Source organism: Macadamia integrifolia, chromosome 5 (genome assembly GCF_013358625.1).
Source record: "Macadamia integrifolia cultivar HAES 741 chromosome 5, SCU_Mint_v3, whole genome shotgun sequence".
NCBI lineage: Eukaryota > Viridiplantae > Streptophyta > Magnoliopsida > Proteales > Proteaceae > Macadamia > Macadamia integrifolia.
In genome coordinates, this window is record NC_056561.1 from 29,078,203 (window position 1) to 29,089,736 (window position 11,534).

General features: G+C 39.4%; 1 protein-coding gene across 1 annotated transcript; it reads right to left on the reverse strand.

Moving 5' to 3' along the window:
- Window positions 1-1,513: 1,513 nt before the first annotated feature.
- Window positions 1,514-5,706, reverse strand: LOC122079981 (D-3-phosphoglycerate dehydrogenase 1, chloroplastic-like). Its single transcript, XM_042646806.1, has 5 exons — window positions 5,009-5,706; window positions 3,108-3,484; window positions 2,838-2,948; window positions 2,625-2,720; window positions 1,514-2,480 (listed from the first exon to the last, which is right to left on the reverse strand). Exons 1-5 carry the CDS (start codon window positions 5,625-5,627, stop codon window positions 1,809-1,811), a joined length of 1,875 nt encoding a protein of 624 aa, XP_042502740.1. The 5' UTR covers window positions 5,628-5,706; the 3' UTR covers window positions 1,514-1,808.
- Window positions 5,707-11,534: the final 5,828 nt, after the last annotated feature.

The following is an 11,534-nucleotide window of genomic DNA, read 5'->3' on the forward strand; positions in this document are numbered from 1 at the left end:
AGGGATGCGGCGGTGCTGAACCCGCGGACAAAAAACTTTGGGTTATATCTTTCAAATCCAGCCAATATCCTTACTATCTTTAACACTATTGTACATAAGACAATTTGCAGTTTCTTAATAATTGCCGCTATAAATAAGAGTATTTTGTAACAAACGCCGTCATATATAAGATTATTTGCAGCGTTTATAAGATTTCTCTCATAACCTCTCTCTCTCTCTCTATTTATATATATACCCCGCATTTTTTTTTCCATAGTTTTCCCAATCGTCCTTTCTCTCCACTATGGGCCCTACGTCATTGAAGCTCCCTCTGTTATGTCTCTCTCTATTGCAAAACCTCTAGCCCCAACATTGGTGCATGCCCTCTAAATAAATTTTTGGATCTTAGGAAAGGTGCAGCTCACCAACATTACCCACCCAACTTTTAATGCAAATAGACCTATCATCTACGTCTTACCTACCTCATTAGTTTGAATCCAATATTATCCGGTCAATAGTGTCATAATAAACGAAGAAAAATAGTGAAAGAACATTAGCCTTAGACCATTGACAACAAAAGGGAAAAGGAACCACAATCCTCATCAACACCTCTTGTGAGCATGCTTTTGGAAGTTTCAAAAGAAAAGAGCTCCCTTTGATTCTCCACTTTTATTTTTGGGGTGAAAACTTCTCCACACATTGTAGGGAACGGATCAGGTTCATTCTCGTACATCCTTGATTCGTGAATTTAGAATCTATTAAATGAAGAGAGAAAATTGATTCTAAATCCATAAATCATGGGTGTTCTCGTATATTTTAGTACGTGAACCTGATCCGCTCTCCACATTGCATATAACCTGGATTATGCAAGCAAGACTCAACCTGGAAATACTTCAAAATGTTCGAGCCAGGAGCTTGATTCGGTAATTGTAGAAGTTAATCATGTACTACTTTTTTGAATCTGCATTGTATGTCTTGCGATTCTCTAGGATCCATCCATAACTTCAACAGTTTTGATTAATCTCAATACCGAGTGAAAGATTTAGACTAATTAATAGAGGGGAAAAAGAACCCTACCCACTTGTGTGGTTCTAAGTCAAGACACATGCGGACGAGAAAAGACCACGCTACCCTCCCACCTCGATGTCTTTGTGCGGCCTCCCATTGGCTTAGACGCTAGTGCAATGGCTCTGCAAGCGGACATAGCTCCTTCGCCCTTATTTGAGATAGAAGACGAAGGTGAGGGCAACATAAAATTTGCGAATGGCAAATAAGTGGGAAGAAAACTAAAAGCCATGGTCTGAGACACCAAACCAACACAGATGAATAGGGAAAACTAGATTATCTTGCCAGCTAGATGCTTACAACATTTGCATGCCAAGGCATGCAAACACTAATTTTGGTTTTTTTCATGAAAATAAAATTATTTACTATTACAAAGAGGAAGCTTTAATTTGTATATCAGCCAGTGCTCACAATATATTTTTCTCTTAATGGCCAGCGCTCACAAGAGATATATATATATATATATATATTTTGGTAATGGCCAGTGCTCACAATAGAAATAAGCAGACAATTACAATTACAACTACAACAGACTTCAACACCACCATGGAGACCCCGCCACCTGAGTACAGAACTAGAAAAATAACTTCTTCCTCAAGCCTTTTACATAGCAAAGCGACAGGAGTGCACCAGGAAAAGGAAGAACCTCAATGCTGTCTTCCTCTTTGCGGCATAGCACTCTTATTCTATTTTATTTTCTAACTCGCCCACTGCAAAAATCAGGTGAGCATTTTTTAGAGAATGCTGACGACCTTCGTCTCACCCTACAGCGTGAGGAAAACAAACTCTTCAATAGCCGGTACCTCTCCAATCTTCTTGAGGGTCTCCTTATCAGGTTCCTCATCTACACCAATCGCCATTATGGCCAGTTCCCTTGCTGCTGTTCTACACACACTCATAAAGTTCACATTAACATTTTTCTCACCCAGGATGTTCCCAACTCGTCCAATCATGCCAGGTTGGTCCAATTGCTTGCAGAGTATGAGGTTCCCCTCAAGACTGACATCAACGCTGAATGACCCAATGCGCGTCAGGTGTGGCATTCCTCCCTTCACTCTCCCTTCTACTGTTATCTCACCATTATCCAAGAGAGCACTATCAAATTTAGACTCGACATGGGATATGCGAAGTTCAATTGAGTCAACAGGACACTCGGGGGATGCATCAACAACCACCCGCTCTTCACTGATCCGGAGGCCCTTTTGCTTTGCCGTGAAGTCAGCATTGACCAGGTTGATGAAAGTACTGGATATTGGCTCAATGATGCCTTTGGTGATCATGGCCCGAAGTAGTCTGGTGTCAAGATCATCTGGATCTCGAGCTGATCTGTATATAACTTTGGAAGATTTGATGCCAGCACCTCCTGCCACTAACTGCACAGCCATCCTACCAAGCTTCTCTGCCAGCACAACATATGGGGACAGCTCGGACAGAACCTAAGAACAAGAGAAGTGTTGATTTCAGGAGGGGCAGAGGTGGTCATACTAACCACAGTAGAGTGCATTGGGCATGTATGCAGAAGGGAGTCGGAAAAAAAAAATGAATAATGTCTCCGAAAGCAAGTGACTCATATTGTTTACCTCTGGAGGGACCATGGGAGCATTCACTGCAGTTGCAGAAAGTTCCCCTTTCAATGCTCCAACTACAGCCTCAGCTATTTCAATAGCCACCCCTTCCTGCAAATATATCAGGATAGAGAATAATGTAGATTAAAGGAACAAACATCGTCAAAGAAATTATAATACTCGGATGGGATGCGAGGAGCATTTAACATTGATGCGTCAGAAATATACCTGAGCTTCTTTTGTGCTAGCTCCAAGGTGAGGTGTAACTGTGACATTCTCATGTTGCACCAACTTGCTGTCTTTGGGAGGAGGCTCCTCTGTGAACACATCAAGTGCTGCCTGTTCCACATGATAAAATCATTTGCCATCACTAAACAAAAACCAAAACAGTAGAGCAAAGCAGAATTTCTATGGCTAAAAACACTCACTCCTATTCTTTGTGGAAACCATCAGTTGGTCCCACCCTACTACGAAGCACGTGAAACAATAAAGGCATACCTGGGCAACAACTCCACTATCAAGTGCTCTCACGAGTGCATCTTCATCTATAACTCCACCTCTGGCAACGTTAATGATGCGGACTCCCTTCTTCATCTTTGAAAAGGCTTCATCATTGAAGATTTTTGAAGTAACAGGAGTGAGTGGCATATGCAGAGAGACAAAATCTGCTGTGGCAATGGCTTCATCAAAAGATACCAGATCCACACCAATAGCACGGGCTCTATCTGCTGGGGCATATGGATCATGTGAAATAACATTCATCCCAAGACCTTTTGCACGTCTAGCAACTTCAGATCCAACCTTTCCAAAACCCATTACAGCCAATGTCTTTCCAATCAGAGATACACCAACATACTTGTTCCGTTGCCATTTTCCTGTAATAGCATCAACATGAAAAAATATATAAACTCCATTATATTTTGGATTAAATCTCTATAAAACACATCCAACTATGATGTAAAATCCAAAAATTACAAGGCACTAGCAGTAAATAGGTCAAATAAAAGTCTCATGCACTTTTATATCTCAATAGAAATTGCTAATCAGACTAAAAAATATGAAGTTGAATTGTTCATCAAACTAAAGAATGTGAAATTAAGTTGCTCATATTCATGGATAGATATAGCTGCATTAGGAGAAAACCCGGAATATCCCCATAAACACTGTAACTAGTCTTGACTCTTGAGGAAAGAAATTGACCTCATTGGTCAGTCTCACACATCCAGAATCTGTAAACAATTTGGTGAGGTCATGGTGGAAAATCCACATAATTTCTTAAATATTCAACAGTCAAAATTTCCAAATCATCATTCCACATGGCAGAAAAACACAAACATGTCAGTCTACTTCCTCGTGAGGTCATGCTGGAATCTTTTTCTCATATGTTGGGCACTCAATTGGTAATAAAAAGAACAAAATATAATTCTTTGTGACTCGGAACAAATATTAAGATTTTAACACATCTGCAAAAACAAGTCTGCAGAGTGATGATGAAAACGTTCAAGCACAAATAAGGTTAAATTATAGAAATAGTAAAATTTAATTCCAAAAAATTATGTGAAAGGCTATTTCGGATTTTTCTGTTGCTAAGATTCTATTTAGGCATAAAGGAACTCGTCAAATAGACAGTAAGTCGCAAAAAACAGGGAGTGGAAATAGCCCTTTTGGAAATCAAAAGGACTAGAATAAAAAACTTCTCTGTGAATTGAATCGCTATGATTTTAATGGTTAGCTAAACCTTTAAAAATTTTTATGATACACTAAGAAATATCCTCAGTAAATAAAAGATAAGTTTAGGGGAAAAAGATCGCCTTTTTCAAAAATAGCAGAGGAAATAGTCATATTATGTGCTTTAACAGATCCAAAATCAGAAGTTTGAATTCAAGAAGCAATTCATGTAAAGACCTAATGATACTACCAGCATCCTTTTACCAGATCCAGATTTTAAACATCGAGGGCCCGGATCCGTAATCAAATACAAACTGAATACACCTAAAACGGAAATACCTGCGAGGTACACCTTTGGCCCAACAAGCCAAAGCATCCAAGGTTAAAAATAACAAAATTGAATTTAACATCTAACTCCAAAGGAGACGTAAAGACACTAAAAAACAGAGGTAGACCAAAAAAAAAAAAAAAAAAAAATCAAAATCAAGACTTCACCATTTCTAGAAACCAATTTGATATTGCTCGCTGCAGACGTCTTTTCTAATGCAGAATTAACAAATCAGTGTTCCAAGAAACAAAATCTTGTATGTAACAATCAATTAGCAAAAAACAAACAAACAAACATCTATGATATTTAGGATTTCAAAACTAAAATTAGTAACAAAGATAAAATTCGATGTTTATTCCAAACGGTAACGAAGAATAAGTAAACGAGTTGAGATCTAGCTCACCCTCTTTCATGGAGGCATCAGCCTGAGCGACATTTCTCGCCATGGAAGCAAGCAAAGCAATCCCATGCTCAGCAGCAGCAACAGTATTAGCGGTGGGAGCATTAACCACAAGACAACCAAACTCCGTAGCCACCTGCAGATCCACATTGTCGATCCCAACACCAGCTCTCCCAACGACCTTCAACCTCCCTTTAGAAGCCTCAAAAACTTCCCTGGTCACCTTCGTCCCACTCCTAACGATCAAAGCATCACAAAGGGAGATCTTGGAGCAAAGATCCTCTTGAGACAAATTATACGAGCAATCAACGTTTCCGAAGCTCCGGAGCAGCTCCAATCCCGCTTCCCCAAGCTTCTCGGAAACCAGAATCGTCGGTTTAGTCCCCAACGACGAAGCTTCCAGGCCTGACCCTTTGGACGCCAAGCTTCCTTTAGATTCTAGTGTTTCTAGTGCATTTCTGACTACTTGAGTCGCAGATCGGGATCGAGAAGAAGATGACTTTAAGGAAATAGAGGACCAAGGCTTTAACAGAGTAACAAACGAAGATCGCGTAGAAGATTGTGAGGAAATATCAGAAGGAACACGAAGTACGATAAAGGGTTTAGCAGATGAAGCCGCCATAGCCGAAGCTTTCTCGAATTCTGCAAATTTGAAAAGCAAAATACGGAAAGAGACTCAGAGAGAGAGAATTGTCTATGACTGGCAACATTGGGGATCCGTTCTTTATAACGACAGGGAAGATGATGAAATGACGTAAATGCCATATACAGACTTACTGAGGAGTCCTGAAATTATTGCTTAAGTAATAAATCTAGTAATGGCATTTACGTCATTTCATCATCTTCTCTATTTTAGTTCCCACCTTTCCGCGACTCCTCAAATGTGGCTTTTTTAATGAAAAAGGCAAAATAGATACTCCTCACTTGTGGCCGATCTTCCCGTGCTGTCGATTATTAAAGGCTGCGCCGGAGTATTCGCGGTTATATTTGTCTACCTAGACTCTTAGCCGTTGATTTCGAATCTTAAACAGAAGTTGCAATGAAATGACTGTAGTGACGGCTCCTCTGAATCTAGTTCTGCTGACGTGGATTACACTAGTTTAAAAAATAATTGGGCATCGGCGTAATGCGCTTAGGGTGGACGAAAGAGGAGAACGTGATATAAAAAAGTAAAATGTGGTTGGCGAAAAAAGTGTCCAGGAAAGTGGACAGTTTCGATTCTCGACAAAAACACCCCGCCCCTTGGGCCTTTCGGGAAAATAGTTACGTGAACGTCTTTTCTATGGGAAGGAAAGATCGCCAAGTGAGCTGAACCGGGATACTTCGTCAGTGGGTACGCGACGAGATTGCTTATTTGTTATTACATAAATACCCTAAGTAATATTTCTTACCCACTGGCCACTTTCGCTATGAGTGATCTGATTGGGTGTTCGGACAAAAACACCCCGCCACTGGGGCCTTCCGGGAAATTAGTTACGTATACGTGTATTCTGATGGGAAATAAGACATCGCCAAGTGAGACTGGCCACTGTCGCTATGAGTGATCTGATTGGGAGTTCGGAACATGGTTTGAAAGTATCAGTCTCTCGTATTGACCGTATCGGATTGGTATTGATTGAGATCAATCCTCAATCTCTGATTGATTCAAATCGATTATTAGTAATGTTTCAGGGTAAAATAGTAAAAAATAATACTTTTTAAAAGATATGAGTGTAAAATCGATCAATACCCACTGATATAATCCGATCCGTCCCTTAAATCCATGATTCGAAAACAACGTTGCGCATGTTTGATTCAACTCTGTTCGGTTAAGGTATGAAAGGGCGAAATTGTTCATACCAAAAGAAAAAAAAGAAAAAGAAAAAGGGAAATTGTTTTATTTGTTTTGTCAGAATTACCTGATTAACCAGTTTGATTCACTATTTGATCCTTTTGAATTACGTATTTGAAGTTTGTGATCGGATATATTTATTAAAAATATTGTTTCGATGCTTTTCTTCTTCTTCTTCTTCTTCTTCTTCTCTTTCTTCTCTTTCCTCTTTTCTTTGTTAGTAGGCCCCCACCGGACTCTTCTGTAAATTTACCAATGGATAATGAATCACTTCTATTACGTTCTATTATTTATTTATTTATTTATTTTTGTATCCTTTCCTCTCAAGAATCTAAATGTGTGCATGCCTCAGAGCATAGGTTTTGATTACCGAGTTGAGGCTCGAACTTACGTGCTTTAAAACAAAAGATCTTAGGTGTTCTCGGACTAGCATGCCTTAGAACATAATGTCTTATGTGTCGAGCTGAGGCTTGGACTTGCGTTCCTTAGAATGTAAAATCTTATGTGGCAAACTGAGTCTTAGACTTGCACACCTTAGAATATAAGGTCTTAGGTGCCAAATTGAGCCTCAAACTTCCATGTCTTAGAAAGTAAGATCTTAGATGCTGAGTTGGGGCTTAGGCTTGTGCACCTTAGAACATAAGGTCTTAGATATCGAGTTGAGCCTCGGACTTACGCACCTTAGAACGTAAAGTCTTAGGTGCCGAGCCGAGCCTTGGCTTACCGTACCTTAGAACATAAGGTCTTATGCTAGGAATATGAGTGACCTTTATTAAAACTTGTGCTAGAAATTCATACTACAAAGATTGAATGGAATTTCAATTAGCTGGAAAAGGAACTGAACGAAACAATTTTGAAAATTTCGAAAAGAAACAAGAAACAATTAACTTTTAAAAAGATAAAAGTAAAGCTACAAAGCTGCTATCATCATAGACTGCTTTTTGTAAAAGATATGTTCTATTGAAAATTTTTTAGGTTTTCTGCATTCCATGCTCTGGTTATGGTATCAACCCCTGAGTCTGGAAGTGTTATGTGTCGGGGCCGGACCACTTTGGAGATTGTCTATGGTCCTTCCCAGTTTGAGCTCAGCTTGCCAGTGTTCCTTGGATCAAATGCGAGCTGCCTTTGTAAGGACAAGGTCGTCGAGTTGAAATGTCCTTCGCCTGACCCTTGTGTTATAGAACTGAGATGTTTACTACTTGTATGCCTCATTCAACATTAGGGCTCTCTCTTACTTCCTCGATGAAGTCTAAGTTGGCACGTAGCCCTTCCTCATTCTTCTCTTTATTGACCACTTTCGCCCTGTACGATATTTGCACTACCTTCACTAGGGTGAAGGCTTCCATCCCATATGCCAGTCAGAATGGGGTTTCCCCTGTTGAGCCGAGGTTCTGTACATTCAGCATTAGGGCTTTCTCTCTTACTTCCTCGATGAAGTTTAAGCTGGCATGGAATCCTTCCTCATTCTTCTCTTCATCAATACGTTAACCCTGTATGATATCTTCACTACCTCCATCGGGGAGAAGGCTTCGGTCCCATACGCCAGTCGAAATGAGGTTTCCCTTGTCGGAGTTCGAGTCGAGGTTCTGAATGACCATAGTACGCTCATTAACTCATCTGCCCAGCTAGCCTTTTCTTTGTCCAACCGTTTCTTGAATCCATCTAGCAGTGTTTGGTTCATCCTTTCTGCTTTCCCGTTCGACTGTGGTGAGCCACTAATGTGTTGCAGAAGTCAATATGGTATGTTTTATAGAACCTTCTAAACGTGAGGTTATCAAACTGCCCCCCATTGTCTATTAGTAGGACCTTAGACAACCCAAAGCGGTAGATGACATCATCATACATGAACTTCTATATGCTGAACTCAGTGATTTGTGCCACCTCTACTCATTTCATGAAGTAATCAATTGCTATAATCAGGAACTTTACTCTCCTTTCCCAATCATGAATTTTCCCAACATGTCCATTCCCCACATTGTGAAGGGAATGGGACACAAAATGAGGCTTAACTCAGTGGCTAGGGTGTGTGGAATTGGAGTATAAATCTAGCACTTGAACCACCGATGGACAAACTTCATTGCGTCCTCTTGCATCTTGGGGCAGTAGATCCTTGCCACTGGACTTTGTAAGCCAAGGCTCTTCCTTCATGGACCTCTTGAAGTGCCTGTTTGGCCCTTGTCGGGCTGAGGCATGTTAGTAGTGGTCCGGTGACTAATCATCTGTACAACACACCTCCTTGCATTGTGTAGTTGACCGCTCTTCTCCATTTTTCCAGCTTCGCCTCATTCTTCTGGTAACTCCTCATCTCTAGTAGAGTTCGCCTCTAATAACAGTTACTAGGATATTATTAACATATGACCATATGAGACACTTTAAAATAGGCCACCCGTGCACTGGGTGAAGTGGGTGGACCAAGTATATTAGGACTGAAAATAGTTTAGAAAACCGTGAGTTGATAGCTTTGATCCGTGAACGGATTTGATTTCCACAAAGTAGACAAAAGAGCTAAGTAGATAATAAGAGAAAGGGACCTTGAATTTGAGAAAGGTGACATGGTGTTACTTCATGTGGAACCCATAAAAGGTGTGATGAGGTTTGGAAAGAGGGGCATGATAAGCCCTACGGACATTAGAATATTTGATATTTTGGAACGAGTCGGTAACCTAGCTTATAGGCTAGCTCTCCCATCTAGCATGAAGAACATCCACAACACCTTCCATGTATCACTGGTAAAGAAATAGGTCCATGTTCCTTCACACATATTGAACTACGAACCACTCGACTTGAAAAGTGAATATGACTTATTAGGAGAATCTGGTTTAAATTCTTGATCAGAAAGAGGAAGTGCTTCGCAATTAATGAATACCTCTAGTCAAGGTGCTTTGAAAAAAATCATGTGACGGAAGAAGCATCTTGGGGTTGAGAGGAAGATATGCGAGCCAATATCCCTAGGTATTTTTAGATTGAGGTACGTTTTATTTTATTAAGTATTATAGACCATAACCCACAAGTCAAGGATTGAAACCGAAAAGTCAAGATACCCATTCACATTTGTCCTACTTTTAGTTGCATTTTTCTAGAAGGATAAATGGAGACAAGTTAAACTACTGATAAGGGAGTGGTGCCACCAAATTTCAAGGATGAAATTTATATAAGGTGGGGAGGAAGAAAGAATCCAGTCTTTCAAAACTTTAATTCTTGGGCTTGAGGGGTAGAAGTGTAATTTATGCCTAGGGTATAATGGTGACTATACCCAACTCATATTTTAGAACCTTTAACACTTGGTTTACCGATTAATTAGTTGATGACTAATCCGACTTGTTCACATATATGTATGTATATATATATATATGTGTGTGTGTGTGTTCTTTTTTATCATTAATTAATTATCACTTCCTTTTTTTATCTAGGTGTCAAATCGGAAGAGATTCTCTTTTTTATTTTATTTCTAAAATAATTGATTATTTTTATTTTTTTATTTTAAATCCAATCCCTATGGTTTTGCTTGATTAAACGAAGTGGCAATTCCTCACGTTGACAATACTCCCTTCATGCAATAGATGAATTTTTTGTGTCACTTATATCTTCTAATTTCAGTTTCAAAGTTAGAATGATATCCTATTATTATTATTATTCATTGCTTATTGGGTTGGGTTTTAAATTATTTAAATTTATAGTAATTTTAGTGACCTTAAGGACGATGTGGTGGGTGTAGAAAGAATTGGGGATATGATTCTCTCTCCATTAAACTGGTATTAGGTGCTGAGGTTATCAACATAGCCAGTGTGTATACTGTATATGCCACAAGCAGGTCACGTGAGAGTGTTAAAGCACGATTTGGGAAGCACATGGAGGACCTAGTACAAAGTTTTGGTCTAAGTGAGAAATTTTTATTGGAGGGACCTTACTAGACATGTGGGCAAGGACCGTAGGGGATTTAAAGAGCTGCATAGCGGGTACGAATTGGAGAGAGGAAGGAAGAAGAAAATTCAGTGTTAGACTTTGCGATAGCATATGACTTATGCATTACAAACACCTTTTCTAAAAAAAAAATAATAATAATAAAATAAAATAAAAAAAAGAAGAAAAAGAAGAAGAAGAACATTTAGTTACCTAAAAAAAGTGGATAACATGCAAGCAAAATTGATTTCTTTCAATGAGAAGCTCAGACGACCTGAGCCTCTCGTCGTGCAAATATTGTAAAGTTATTCCTGGGAGAGCTTGACTACTCAGCATTGACTTTTGGTCTTGGATTGGTACTTCAGCACCAGACAGCAAAAGAAGAAGAGGAAGATCTGTCTTAAGATAAAATGAGGGTGCATTCAAGGAGCTCTTCACAAACCTTTTACCGATAAAATGGTTGCACAGGGAAAGTGGGATTTTGAAGGAGATATGTGGATGAAGATGATGACATGTATAAGAATGTAGCCAAAGAAGTGCTAGAGATAACTCGAGATGTTTGTCCAACCACTAGAGAGACTTGGTGGTGGGATGATGAGGTCCAGGACATCATTAAGACTAAGAAGGATTGTTTTAGATCTTGATAAACGACTAACATTGCAGAAGATAAAGTAAGGTATTACATAGCCAGAAAAGAAGCTAATAAGATTGGGGGGAAAGCGAGGGCAAAGATTTATAATGCCCTGATGAGAGCATAAATACAAGGGAAGGGGAAAAAGATATTTACAGGAATACTAA